The 14,914-nt window shown below is 35.8% G+C and overlaps 1 protein-coding gene across 5 annotated transcripts in view; it reads left to right on the plus strand.

Moving 5' to 3' along the window:
- FER (FER tyrosine kinase) overlaps positions 1-14,914 on the plus strand; it is a 155,153-nt gene that overhangs the window by 119,706 nt on the left and 20,533 nt on the right. For all 5 annotated transcript variants that reach the window (XM_063180765.1, XM_063180770.1, XM_063180766.1 and 2 more), the window contains one exon: positions 1,329-1,452. In XM_063180765.1, the coding sequence (XP_063036835.1) occupies positions 1,329-1,452 (124 nt within the window). The remainder of the gene's footprint in view (positions 1-1,328; positions 1,453-14,914) is intronic.

The following is a 14,914-nucleotide window of genomic DNA, read 5'->3' on the forward strand; positions in this document are numbered from 1 at the left end:
TAGAATCATTCTGTTTACATATACAAGAAATTACACATTATTTTTTGGAGTGCTTATCTTACTTTCCACTAGCAATACTTACTTTTTACCAGTTACCAGACTATGTCAGTAACCTCTCAGATTAAGGAAAAGATATCATTGCCCAGTCGGTTTGCAGAAGTCATCTGTCCTTTTTCACTGGAGTTTGAAAGTCAGTATAGGGTGTTTCTGACTAGCTTTAGAGTCAAGGCTATATAGTCACCTCTTGCTCTCCTGTCTATATGTTACCCAGTCTGGGACTAAAGAGCAGCTCCAGCATAATATCTGAAGGCTTCATAAAATCTGATTTTTTTCTTTAATATGGTCTTACTTTATTTCTTACACCATGAAATATAAATATAGATAGCCTCTTAAAAGAAATCACATATGAAACTTTTCATGTAATACCATAATTTCATATTTCTAAGAAAAGGCAGTAAATAAATTGTGTAACAGCTTAGAACAAATCCTAATAGTTCAGTCCTAAATGAACAGAAACAAATACTGGGGCAATGACTGGCTACTCACTATCAAATAACTGTGTTATACAAAAAGGTCTGCTGTGATTTTTTGGTCTTTGCCTGGAACAATAAAATGTATTTTGGAAAAGTCTTTTAATACATTTGTATCAGTTGGAACATGGCTTTGCAGTGTTTGTGTAACATTCTTCCAGCTTACCTTTGTCCTAAATTGGTTTTTCAGAATACTTCTTGCTAACACAGTTTTCTTTTTGGAAACTCTCCACCTTGACCCCTTCCACTTCTCAGATGAGAGAACAGTGCCTTTGCTCCTCTGAGGGCAGAGTAATAACTGTTCACCTTCTACTGCCCTGGTGAAATGTCCAGTTAACACTGCCCCAGAAGAAAAACACTTTGTTACTCCTCCAACACATCTGTGTAGAATTAGAGAAGCATCACTGCAAATGATCAGTTAAAGTGTAAATACTTTCATGTAGTTAACAGGACCTAACCTCTTTATTCACAATTAATAATTCTGTGATTAGAGAAAAATGTGCATCACAGATTATCAGTTATTTTTGTCAGCAGTTTGTGAGTCTGTATTTAATGTTCACTACTCAAGACTAGATGTATCAAAAGCATGCTATGCAATTTTCACTTTCAAGCACCTACTATTTAAGGGGAAATGTATTTTTGAAAGATAACTTCTTCCCTTGTTCTTGGACTGGCCTCAAACTTGGGATGAGGAGAACAGCTAATAACCTGCATTTTGTTTGGTCTTGCATGCCTAATGAGAAATGAATGTGTATGTCCTATCAGTCTGTCTCACTGTCCATCTGTCTGATTTTCTAGGAGGTGATTTCCTGTCATTCCTAAGAAAAAAGAAGGATGAGCTGAAAACCAAACAGTTGGTGAAATTTTCATTAGATGCTGCCTCTGGTATGGCATATCTTGAATCTAAAAATTGTATACATAGGTAAGGAAGATTTTTTTGCTCACTATTGTACCTTTGCTCAGTAGAATTGCAAGGTGTTTAAAGGTGTATGGTGTTTACTATAACAGAAGTGAACCTTACGATTTAAAAATACATACTTTTTCTGATTAACTGGTCATTATTACTTGTCTAACTCAAAAATATTCAGTTGGGTAACAAATATGTGCTACGTTATTTGATGTCTATAGTTTGGTGCTGTTAGTGTAAGTTAAAAATTATTTTTCACCATAATGATATGCATTATAAGGAACCTGATTCATACAGTGAGAATGAATCATAGTAAGAAGCAATCTGTGAGGCTTATGTCGTGTCTGAAATTTACAGATACTTGCTGGGCCAGCATAGAACTTACAGTATTAAATTAATTCCTTAAGTTTTAAGAACTAAAATTCTGTATTTTAAAATACTAATTTCCTGAACTGCTCTCTCAGAAGTATGGAAGATTATGGAGCATTATGCTGTTTGAGTTTCTTATTTCTGTTCATACCATTCCTTTTTCTTGTTTCTTCTCCAGTTTGACTCTGCCATTGCTGTTTATACTCCATTTGTATCAAAGAGGATGGAATTAGTTTCCACCTGTTTTGTTCTTTCAGAACAGCACAATGTACTTAATGCTGTGGCTGAAACACGAGATGTAAACATATTGATGACCTATTTCACAGAAAAATTATGGAGAACAAGTTTTCATTTCTGATCTTGATGTCTTACACTTTGTGAAACATGCGACATCTCATTTACATCATCAGTTCATTTCGGATTTAACGCCTTTCTGGTGAATGCTCTTACCAGAAACCTGAGTGGCATTTCTCTTAGATTTTCATCAGCAGTGAATGGGTCAGTTGCAATCCTGCACATTGAGTTAATCAAAACAATTCTGCAAGATCATGAACTATAAAAACACTGAGAGAAAAAAACCCGAATTCATGATCTAAAACTATGTAATACTCCCTTAGGGAAATCCAAGAAAGGGATTGTAAGCATTCTGTCATGACAGAATGTGTTTCAGCCTGGCTCTGTTTGTCAAGGATATAATGGCATAAAAATCAGAGCAAATAACAGCATTAGTGATTTATGCTAGCCTCATAAATGCTCCTGTGCTTAATTACAATCAGATCATTGTTAAATCTGAAGTGCCTGTTTAAGCTCTTCTGTTCTTAGTTAATTAAAGCAAAGATAAAAATAGCAGCTGGATAACTGAAGTTCGTTATTGCAATTATTGAAAAAACTTGCAATATTTATTCATTAAATGGTAGCGTGCTGCCTAATTATAAGTAGCTTTATATTTTAACACTGGGAAAAGGGTATTCCTACATAGATGTATGAAAAAGAATGTTCTAGTAGCTGTAGATGACATTGTGGCTTCACTGTAGCTCTAGAAATTTGCTCTGCTGGTTGGTGAATAGGAACTGCTGTTCCTAAAATTTTTTTACAAAGCTGATAGTGATCTAGAGAATGTGTTTCTGAGAGAAGATATGTGGAGTATTGTCTTACTATATGAAGATTTCAGTTTTTCATAATTTTCAGTTGAAAATCCGAATACAAATGTGTCATCGAGTTCCCGAGTCAGAAGGAAAAAGAGATGAGATCTGACACGTTTTGTTAGTGCCATGGACGTGCCAATGCAGTCTGGGTTACACCCACTGTAACACAAAGAGAAAAGAACTTCTGTCCCCTTGTTTACTTTTTAACTTCTAAAATATTAATGAAATTTGTTGGTTACTACAGATTGTCAGAGAAGGTTATCACAGAGAGCTAACACTTTCCTGAAGGACAAGCCAAAATTTTTAGGAAACCTATTCTAAATAAAAATAGTTTTAATGTAACGAAACAAGCAAACCATGCGTTCAGGAGAACTTCCTACTTTTATGAAACCCACAGATTTAACCAAAATATGCATTTCCAGTATTAGTTTACTGAAGCGGCGCGGCTGAAGACGCAGGCACGGCAAGCACGCCAGCACCGCTTGCAGCCAAAGGGGCACTGTCCCCGCCTCGATGCCAGGACAGCGCCTACGGTCAGCACCCACCGTTATAGTAGCAGGGCGGCCTTGAACAAGGACGTGGCCGCCTTAAAGCTTCCGCCCGCAGGAATATGAGAGAGTTACACCAAGTCTGGCTTTATTGCGAATCCAGGGAGGCCAGCAATCTGAAAGGAGGACAGAGGGATTACATGAACTTATAAAGGGAAGGGAATCCAGGGGAGGAGTCGTTCTCTGGACCAGTAGGGTGACAGGGGGGAGTGGGGTACAAGAGATTGACATAAAAGAAACACCAATTATAACAAAGTGAGGGAGGGGCCCCGGCCCCTGAACCAATCACTCAACGCCCTAGCTAGAATGTTCCAGAGAAAGAGGTGGGGCTGAAGAGTGACTGGCAGGGCACTGGGGTGGGGCTTGGAAGAAGATACATTGGTTTCTAAGGAAACTGGGGAGGGGTTCAGGAAAGGATACATTTGTTGTCAGGGCAACTGGGGAGGAGCTGGGAAGACTGACAGAAACAGGGAGGGGAGGAGAACCAGGGCAGAACCATTATATAAAACAGAGGGAAGCGGAGCAAGCCACCACACCACAACAGTTTACCAGTCTTATTTTCTTCCGTATACAACATTCTTTATTGTTTTATGTGGTTAGCTATAGTATCTGCTTACTTTATTTATGAGTTAATTTTTCTAAATTTAATAGGTAAACATAATGAAAATTTCTGTATCAGCAAACAACCAACAAAGTTTAGTGATTTTTGCAGTAATAATAACGAACTTGTGTTGGTTGGTTTTATTTTTAGTTGCTAACACAGGTTGATTACAAATGCTTACTCTGGGAAAGAATCTCCTGAAGTTCTAAAATGTATTTGATCAATGGCTAAACTGTAATTTGGTAGGCTTGGCATACATAGAATTTTGCTAGGTCTGTCCCCTCTTTGAGTGCTGATCCAAGATTTGTGGATACTCTGGGGAGTGGCTGGAGGTGCATCAGTCCAGAATCCCTGTCTGCTGCAGGAGCCCAGAAAAACAGGGAAAAATCAAGCTGTGTTATGCTCCATGAGCAAGTTCTTGGGTGTTCTAACTCAGAAGCCCACTGGAATTTCCCAAGCACTGGAAGTGCAGCCATCTGGCTGCATGGTCTGTACAAGAAATTTGGGAGTCTTTGCTGCCTACAGTTTAAGTCAAGTAGGACAGATTGGTCATGTGTAAGTTTAATGTTGACAGGAGGTCAGTGGGAATGGAACGATTTAATTCATAGCAGTAAGAAGCTTTAGCACTCTGTAAAAAAAATACAAAAAAAAAAGTGGTTTTCTGAAAGAACATTAAACTTGTTCTTTTTTTGTCAAAAATTCATCTACTGAAAGCGGTTCTCAGGTAAAAAAAGAGGTGAGAAAATTAACTAGAGGCAATGGACTAAGCAGTGGTTAAAAAACCTTAATCTTTTTATTTGTTTAAAGGTCCTTAGGCCTTGATTACTACTGCTTAAAGATCAGTAATGTGTAGTTAGAAATAGTTTCTATTACATAGATTGCAGTAAAGTGAAATTGGTTTGCTTCATGCTGTTATCTTTTTGTAGTGTTCAATTTAAGTTCTTTGATTTAAGGATTTTTTTCAGAATCCCACATAAATATTTGTAGTATTTTAGATGATTAATTTAGTACCATGCATAATTGGCTACCTGCTAAGAGAAATTAGGGCTACTCATCCCTTCATTTGCATTATTTTTGATGCTGCTCTTTAGTTGTAACTGCAGTAGCTACATTTAGCCTTTATATTTTCAAATTCTACCCCAGTTTGTGTTGGATTTTGGAAATTATTGTCTGAATTACACTTTAACTTACCCTTTAAGTAGTTGGGAGTGCGCCACAACTAATGTGCTGTTTGTTTTTCATTTTTTAATGTGTTAAATATATCAGTAGGTGAAAATGCTTACATTGGCATGTAAGTGATTATTGAATTATTATTTGATCTACATTTGCATTTTCTCTAGCATCCAGATATCACTTGTTCTTTGCTCTCTCTTTAAAGAAGAGAAATGACTTCACTTTCAGGGGGAAAAAAGCTGCATGAAAAGATGTTATTAAAAAAATGAAAAGAGTAGTTGAACATGCACAGAAGAATGTAGTCATTTCATCTCCATTTAATTAACATGAGATTGAAGAATTGTTTCTTGCTTTCATTTTTACCATATGCTATTGTTTAGATAGTTCAATTTTTCTGTTAATTAGAAACAGAAGATAAGGATGGAGATGTGATAATTTGAGTTGGCTTAATAAGCATTTGGGAGTGGCCTTCTTTTCCAGTACTTGATTTGCATATGGTGAATTCATTTGTCCATAATTTATGTTCAGGTTTCAAAGCTGTCTTGGGGGCTATAGGAGGGAAGCTGCAATTTCTGTTGGACTTTACTGGATGTGCAGGGATGTCTTCTACAAGATCAGGTTGACATTTTTGCAACAGATGCACTATGAATGTGAGGAAACAGGGACTAAGGTCCCTGCATTCAATGTCAGATTTTCCTTTCAGTCAATGAAATTATCTTCTGGAGGTGTCCTGTATTCTGAATTAAAGATGTGTTGGTTGGCAAGAAGATCATGTTTTCTGGTCTAGTTTTTCCATTTTTAGTCATATTGCTATTTCTTCTGTTTGCTTTGGTTATGTAGCTGTGAAAACACCTATGTTATGTTAAATCTGGCTTACTTTCATGTTATAAAATCCTGACTCTGTGGATACTCTGTGGATAGTAATTCAGGATTTCTAGAGTTTTCATTAGATTGTATAATTTAATTTAATTACATATAAATTGCTAGGAACATACTTGCTTCCCTGATACTAATCTAGTTTAGCCGATCTGCTCTGCTATGAGAACTTTTTTGCCTCTCAAGTTTGGTAACTGCCAATGTATAGAATTTTGGAAATAGAGTGTCAGAACACTTTTATAACCATGAACTTAAGAGCTATAATAAATAGTTAAGTAGGTCATTTATTTTTTGTGAATCTTCTGTTTCTACTTGGAACAACAGTTCAGTTACCGTGAAAAGGATTAAAAGTGATCCTTTTCAGTTTAACAAAGGTGCTGCTCAATTCTCTGTGTTTCAGGAGGGATTGGAGCCTCCTGGGAGCAGGAGAGTGACTGTTTAGCTCCAAAATGGAGCAGTCTCCTTCCTAAGAAGGAGGAACGACCTGTCTGCTTGATTTCTCTACTTAAATCCCATGAAAGACAGTGGCTCAACACTTCTCTGTGTATGCCCTTGGGAGGCTCCACACAACTCTGTGCTCCCTGGAATAACAGCTTTGGTTCTGTTCTGCAGCAGCTTGGGCACTTGTTTTTCCTCCTGGCCAGTTGCAATGCCTGAGACCTTTATTGCAGTTTCTGTAATTTTATCTGCTACTGTATGACTTACAAAGGAAGACAACATTTAGGTGGTAAAGCACCTCAACTCTCTGAGGTTTATTGCAAGGATTAATTTGCCATTATTAATTATCTTTTTATGATTCCTTCCAAATTACATGTATAAAACAATGATCTGAGATTCCATTTCTATAGCTTTCTTTCATAGAAAATTTATTTATAACTGAATGAAAAAGTATGTACTTCTGTGTTGGTAATACCTGTTGATCATGCTTCAATGAATAAGTGTTTGAGAGAATTATAGTCAGTGCTACAGTTGAAACACTCTGTAAATATAGTGAATAATCATAGTTTTGGTCCTTTTTTATAAGAAGATGTTTCTGCTTTATATAAAATGGTGTTTGAAATATTTTTTTTCACTATAAATGTTGGAGATGTTTCTATTCTGTTTAAAGAGAAAAACAAATGGAAACTTTGATGAAGAGCTGTTACTTTCTGCAGGCCACTTTATATAAGATATATTGTTAGGTTTAAAAAAATCCACTAAAATTTACTCTACTATGTCAATAAAATACTTTTAAATCAAACTTTGAACTTGATTGACACATTACCATGTGTTGAGCTTTTATTTCTTAATATGGGCATGCCTTTCTCTGTTGCCTTTTAACTGGTGAGGGTTTTTCACCAAAATGAGTATTTCCACTGACTTTATTAGATTATAAATATGCTGTGCAATTAAAGCATTGCCAGTTTTATACACATGATTGTTTTTTATTAATTCTATTGGTCATAAGTGTACTAATGAAGGAGCCATTTGCAAGATTACAAAAACCCTCCTTCTCGTAGTTCTGTGGTGGGTAAATAGGGATCTGTCTACTAACTCTTTCCAGAAAAAACTGAGTTCAGAGAGCTGCTCTTGGGACTCCCAGCTGTTGCTAAACAAATAGAGGAAGGCACTGTTTCCAGAACAGTGGTGCTGCTCATCTCTCAGCACATTAATGCCAGCACTCCATGGGTGCTGCTGGGACATTTGGTCTGCCATGATCCTTCTTTCATTAATGGCTATTAAAACTGCATTTCAGACCATAACACTGGCAAAGACAAATGTGTCGGTGCCTTCAAATGCGCCAGGAAATTATTTGTCTAAGTTTTCATTCAAAATGAGGTGTTTCCAGCCCTAAAATAACTAATACAGGGCTCTCCAACTGCTGTCATCCAGGAGAGGCAGCTGAACATTGCTGGATTTCACTAAGCTTGCCATTTAGGAATAGTTTTTAGAGTATTATATACCAGGTTTCAGCTTTTAAGAATAGATTTTTAAGAGATTCCCGTCTCTTTTTTTTCCTGCTGTTACATTGGTAAGTGTGGTTTGATCCTAGAGAAGTACATTTGCGATTTAATGTGGATCAGTTCTGAATTAGTATTTCTGGTTGTCTGAGATCTTACTTGAGCAGAGTGATTATTTTTTTCTTTAGTGAGCCTGTATGAATCTAATCTGAAAGTATTAAAGGGAAAACAACCCAGGAAACATGAGTATCTAAGCCCATGAATATTGTATACTTTAAACTCATTATAATAAATTAGAGTGAGTATTGAATTCGAAGTATATTGTAATGGAAGTGCCTGTGAGCTATGGTGAAGAGTTGCTTCTGAATAAAAATTGAACTTTCTTCTAATCTATTATCTGTTTCTCTAAGCTATTCATTTGTGACATGGTTGGTAACAAAAGAATTTAAAAGGAAGAGAAGTACAGTTTTTTCCTTGTGGATGCTGTGCAATTGTTCTGCTGGTTGATACTGCTTTCCCTTGTGGGCTTCATTTGAAATTCACCCCAGGCTATAATAAAAGCAAACTAGGCATCACAGATTGAGCTTTGCCATAGCTGCACAAGGCTTGTAATTAGAGTAACAGGTGTGTGGGTTTGGATGGCCAAAGTGTGGTATAAGAAAGGTCTGCATACGTTTTTGTTTACTGTAAATCCCCACGTCATTCTGTCTCCCTAAGACCATGCTATCTTTATATATTCCTGATGTATGCTCAAGTTATTGCTGTTACCAGAGGAGTTAGTGTTCGCAATGTGCAGGAAAAACATATTTGAATTGTGGCTTTTTCATGTTACTGTATTAAATAAACATGCAGTAGACTACACAAATACCAAAGTATTACATTAACTTAATAATTGTTACATTAATGATAGAACTGGATGCTCTGGTGCTTGCTTTTTTCTTCTTTAGGAATAACATGATAGTTTATTCAGCTGCTATTAGGACAGATTTTATTTGCCATGGGGATTTTTCAGTACTACTTAGTTCTACCACTTACTACTCTTCTCTTAAAATATTAAAATATAAGGTATCTATTCATACTAGTGGAAAACAAAGTTCTTGTTCAGCTGTGGTCATTCTGAGGCTAATATTAATAATTTATTTTCCCAGAGGCCAGTTTAGTATAGGATATTAGATTATGCTGTTCCTGAGCTTCAAATGGCAAATTGAGGTTTCTTCGTATTAAATAAAGGGAAATTACCTTTTTCTTTCTGTGTTTGTATTTTCTTTTGAAAAGGCTGTTACAATGTTTCATCTTTATTTTTGCCTAATTGACATTTCCTTTAGCTTCCATTTTATGTCTGAAGATTGCTCTGCCTGTATATCAACTGAATGGCATCAGGGATAACCCAGTATGATCAGTTAAGCATAGTTCTTGATATTGATGTTTTGAAGTGTGTGTTAAAATACTCAGTAAGGCAGATATTTTCATTTTATTGTGAATTTTGCCTAGTGATCCCTATTCAGTATGTGCTTAAGTATCACCTTCCATGTGTTCTCCATAAAATGGGGAAAATATCCAGTCCTCTGATCTTTCAGTATTCCAGTTTTTCTAGGATGGTGATTTAAAATGTCATATAGTGTTAAACTAAAGATAGTAATAATTAAATTGGTTGGCATGTTATTGCAGAATTATTTTGTAGACCTAAGTATTTAAAAAATATTGTGTCAATATTGTCAGTAACTTGTATTAGTACAGATAAATGTGGTGATAGAATTCACTGATAACTGCTAATACAAGGGAAGCTGAAAATCCATTACTTTTCAGAATAGCTAGAAATTTATAATGTCTTATAGTTTTTCTTTTTGTTTGGTACATTTCACCTGTCAGTTAGCAATAAGAGGTTGGATATTTACCATTAGAAGGCAGATTCTTCATTCTGGTCAGCTGACTCTTGCATTTTTAAAGAACATTGAGCATTTATGCATAACTTATTTATGGTTTGAGGTCTTAGTCTCACAAAGAAGAACATGAAAAATCCTTGCTAAGGATCATATGTTGTGTGCAAATATAAAGGGACAGAAATGTGCCATTTTAAGGATAATATTTTGTAAGAAAGCGACCCTAAACCTTAAACTTCTTGAGGTTCTTTTACCTTCTGTTAGTCCAGGGCTTTTCCTTCTGAAATTTCACAGCTTTCCTTTACATTGCTCCTGCCCTTCTAGATTTTACTGTACAAGTGGGTAAGATAGTGAGTGAGAGAAAAAATATGCAAAAAGAAAATTTGTTAAGAAGGAAATATTTTTGTTCTTATTGCATAGGTAAATACATATTGCATAGGTAAGGTTGTATTACTTACTAGCTGATATTTCTGCTCTTACAGGTGTAAGTGAATAGCAATGAATCTGTTCCCTGAAATCTCACATAATGGTCTGCTCTTTCTGCCAGGCTGAATTCCTGTTTGGATTCCAGGAATCATCAGAGAATCCAAAAAACCAACACAAAGCTCAAAATATTTCCAGATACTGTAACAAAATGTATGTGATGAATATAGCTACATGATCTCATCCTTTAGAAGTGCATCTATGTTATTCTAGGGGGGCAGTTGTTCTGTGTAAACCAAAATGAAGTTATTAGAATTTAGTAACTATTTAATAGTTAGTGTTTTATAGACAGTGAGGAGAAACATTAAGTATTGAAAGCTAATTATAAAAAGGCTTATATCAGAATAAATTCTCAGGTAGAAAACAATCCGTAGGAAATGCCAGAGAGATTTAGTTTTTTTTTTTTCTTTGTCACAGAAATTGCATAGTATGAAAAATATTTATTTCTTGCCATTGGAGTTGAATTAGTCTATTTCTCATGAGCTATCCCTGATACAGAAAGCTCCCTCCTAAAAAATTAGTAACCTTTGCTAGGAATAAAGAAAATAAGGCTGAAAGAAGTTAAAGCAAATTTTCTTAGACTCTCTCATTCTGTTTAACAAACAGTAACATTTTAAGTGTAACATTATTGTACTGTATTTGTTTTTATTTTCTGCAGTATCACTTTCTTGTTGATAAATATTAGGCATCTACAAATATTGCTCAGTAAAATAATTTGAATAGTATTTTTAGTATAATAAATCTACTCACTGCATGAAAGCAACATGCTCTCTCTAATTAAAAAGCAAAAAGGAAAAAAATGAAAGTTACAGGCTGTTGAAACTAAGATAAAAATAACATGCTGTTTGTGTTAGTGGAAGCTGTAGTGCTGACCATAAAGTCACATAGCTCTTCTGGATAGTGTAAATAATATTTTCTCTAGTCTCATAATCCTGGTACAGTGGTGAGCAGTGAGTGAAATGTAATTACTTTCTAAGAAAGATGGGCTGCAGTATACCATTTGTGCAGTGGGCAAAGGAGGTATTAGTAGATGATGAACAATGAATTAGATGATAGGATAAGACAAAAGCAGAAGATTGAGGGAAGAGGAGAAGGGGGAGAAGGCAGAGAACTACATCAGTTGCTTTAAAAATGAGGTTTAGGGTGCTCTTTGAGCACAAGTCATTGACCACAGGGTGTGTCAGTGTTTGTATAGGGAGGCTAAAACATGCTTTCATGCACCATTTTATTTTCTTTGGGGATCTTTTCCTGGTTTCTTTCCTACAGCAGAAAATTCTAATCATTGTTTTTGAAAAGGAAAAATATGTATATCTAAGATACAATGCACTAAGATATTATCTAAGATACAATGCACTAGGATATTATGTATAACTTCAATATTTTCTTGGCTTCCTGATACTAATTCTTGACATTCCAAAGAGGAATATACCACAGTTGTCTCCGAGTGGTAACAAATTTCTTTTAATAAGAAATTTTTAGGCTGTATGTGGTAACAAACAATTAATTCCCAAATTGTTTTCCAGAGGAAAAAGTTATTTCTCTTTTCTGTGTTTTGTACATATACATACACACAAATATGTATATATATGCTTACTGGGTTACTCCTATTTTGCGGATTTGACAAAATATTAATCCACTGTTTTTCCAGATAGCACTAATGATAATATACTTTACGTGGTTTTTATCACTGCCTCAGGAGGTTTTTCAGAAGTGCCTGCAACCTTTATGGTGCTGTAGTTTTATTACTGATGTATCATATTCAGCATTGTTATCTGGCTGTGTATGTAGTGAAAAACAGATGAAAGAAGGACGTGTGATGGGTTTTAGTGTGTATTCGTGAAATAACTTGGTTTTAAAGTTTATGGAACTGGAAAACTTCATGGCATATAGGTCTACACATCAAATCATATAGAGAGGGCTGTTTTCTAGATCTTTTTGTAAAATCAGGACATTTTTCTTATAAAGGTAAGAGAAACTTATGCCTGTTAAGCTAGGTTCAAAGGTAAATTCAGTTCCAGTAGGTACTGCTCACAAAAAATGTTGTGATCAAATTTAAACTGTCTGAAAGAAATTACACTTGCTGAGGATGAGTACAATAAAACACACGGAAAGCTTAGTGCATGTTTTGTTTTTTGTTCTTTTTTTTGCCATTGCTCTGTTGTTCTCAGCCTCTTTCCTCCTCGTTCAGCAGAACTGTAGTGCATGGATACACTTTTACGAAACAGTATTTTATCACTGTGAGTTTTTATTCAAATAAGGAGTTACTCTTTGTCAAAGGCTATTTCAAAATCCTTATGCAAGGTAGTAAACAGCAAGAGAGAGCATACTGGCGTGTTAACTGGTTTGGAAGGTAGATGGAGATCATCAGGGTACATGGAACTGTGAGAATTTTTCAGTCAATGTTGCTGTATTTAAAGGCTCACAGATTTCAGCTGAGTCATTCAAGCCAGACATAAAAAGCTCCTGGCAATGATGGATGTCAGATACTTCATCAAGTGTCCTGGCTGCTGGGAAATAAAAATAGATGAGTGGAATAAGGCCCAAGCTCCAGTTTAAAAAAAAAACAAACCTCAAACTATATGTAGGAGTTAGGATGCTGTAAGTAAAAATACCTGATTTGAAACATTTCTGCTTTGGAATAATTTTGATTTTGGAGATCAGTAAGATAGTTAGCCTGCATGTGCTCAGAAGAAAGGGTTTGAACTTTACTGCTCCAAATATTGCATCTTAGTAGTTAGTTGGTAATAAGCATCTCCAGGCCTATCCACTAACAAATTAATTGACTGTCCTTTCTGCTTGGTATCTTAGACCTCTCTGACTTCTCATCTGCTTCCAGGAAGCCACCCTTGCTGCCCACCTTTGCAGACCATGCTCTCTTGTATGAGATTATCTGGACTAGTTTCTTACTCTTCTTCACGGTCATGTAAAATCCCACTCCCTCGTCATGGAAATTCTGAGTATCCCAAATGAAGGGCAAAATTGAGATGACAGGATCTCGCATGCTGCTATTGTCTTTTTTTGGCAGAACTCAAGTATAAAATATTAGTTTTGTTGTTACAAATATATATATATCTACCCTCATTGGTTTTTAATAGATATTTATTTCAAAGGAGTTATTAAACTTCTGTATATATTGTTAATCTTCTATAATACATCTCGACTTATGTTGTAAATTGAAACCAGTTGTTTTTAGTTTTGCAAGTCAATAAGCAATCTCTCTAACCACAAGAGAGCATTATGACCTTCAGATAGAGTCAGGTAGACAGAACTCTTAGAAATTAGACTGTAAAAGTCATGGAAGATTTTTCTATGTCGAATATAAAGACCTTAAGCAGGCAGTTTCTGCTTCTTTTAACTATCAAGGAGCTGTTAAATTTAAGTGCTTCAGTTCCCTTTTGGGTAGTATTTTACAGTAACTTATACAGAGTTTGGTAATCTCTTAGATTTGACAGTGGGCCAGTATTTTTCTCTGATGGTTTTAACCTATTCTTTAAAATGGCGCATTTCACCTCTGCTGATGTCCCAAGCCCCTTGCAGATGTCTGAACCTGGAGCTGGGCTCTGAATTGCCACTGATGTGCTGCTCACACCAGCCTGGGTTAGGAGAAGGGGCAAATTGGTACTCCCTAACGAAGCCTGCAGTTGAGGAAGCCAAAATTTGTGTGATAGGTTTGCTACACGCAGTGTGGGGCCACATTTGACTTGTGAAACTACCTCTAACCACAAATAAATACCTGAAGCTGCCTGATGGAAATCTGAGGAGACTCGGCAGCGGCTGTGTCTTTCTAACTTCATGGGAATCTACCTGTACTCGACTGGCAACACCCGTAACCCTTTTCTGTACAGAAATTAGTAGTTTGTGTCATTGCATTTGGAATTTTGTTGTTTCTCCAATTATGTGATTGGTTGAAAAAGTCACCTTTTCATATGATAAAATGAACAAATGCACTGGGCCAGGAAATTAATCATTCTTTGGGTCTCTCCCTCTTTGACCACTACCTTTTTGTTGTGTACTTACTTTAGTTGTGTACTAACAATAGATTCCAGGGCATATGACAATTCTAATGTTTACTGAAAGTCAGTAAAAAATTGGGTTCATTTACTTAATCCATCCCTTTGAAACAGACACTGGTCTGTACACCTGTCAAACTTTTTTTGGTTTATTAAGTAACTTCATTAATAAAATAGAATTTCTTACTTTTCCTAGACAGATTTCTCACAATCTAGTAGATAATGAGCTTTTATTTTTCTGATGCTTAATTTAATTCCTTTACTCCTATTTAATTGGAATCCATATCTTTTTAGGCTCTCTTTTTTTCTATATGATGGCCTAGTAGTATTTGTTTTTTACTGAATGTTTGGATTTAGGCTTAATTTTTTAAAATATAATAGTTCCTGTTTTACAGGCTATGTCTAACACTTATCCGAACAGATATGTTTTGTCCCTCTCTCCCCCTCTTCCT

The sequence above is a fragment of the Melospiza melodia genome, chromosome Z, assembly GCF_035770615.1.
Source record: "Melospiza melodia melodia isolate bMelMel2 chromosome Z, bMelMel2.pri, whole genome shotgun sequence".
Lineage (NCBI taxonomy): Eukaryota > Metazoa > Chordata > Aves > Passeriformes > Passerellidae > Melospiza > Melospiza melodia.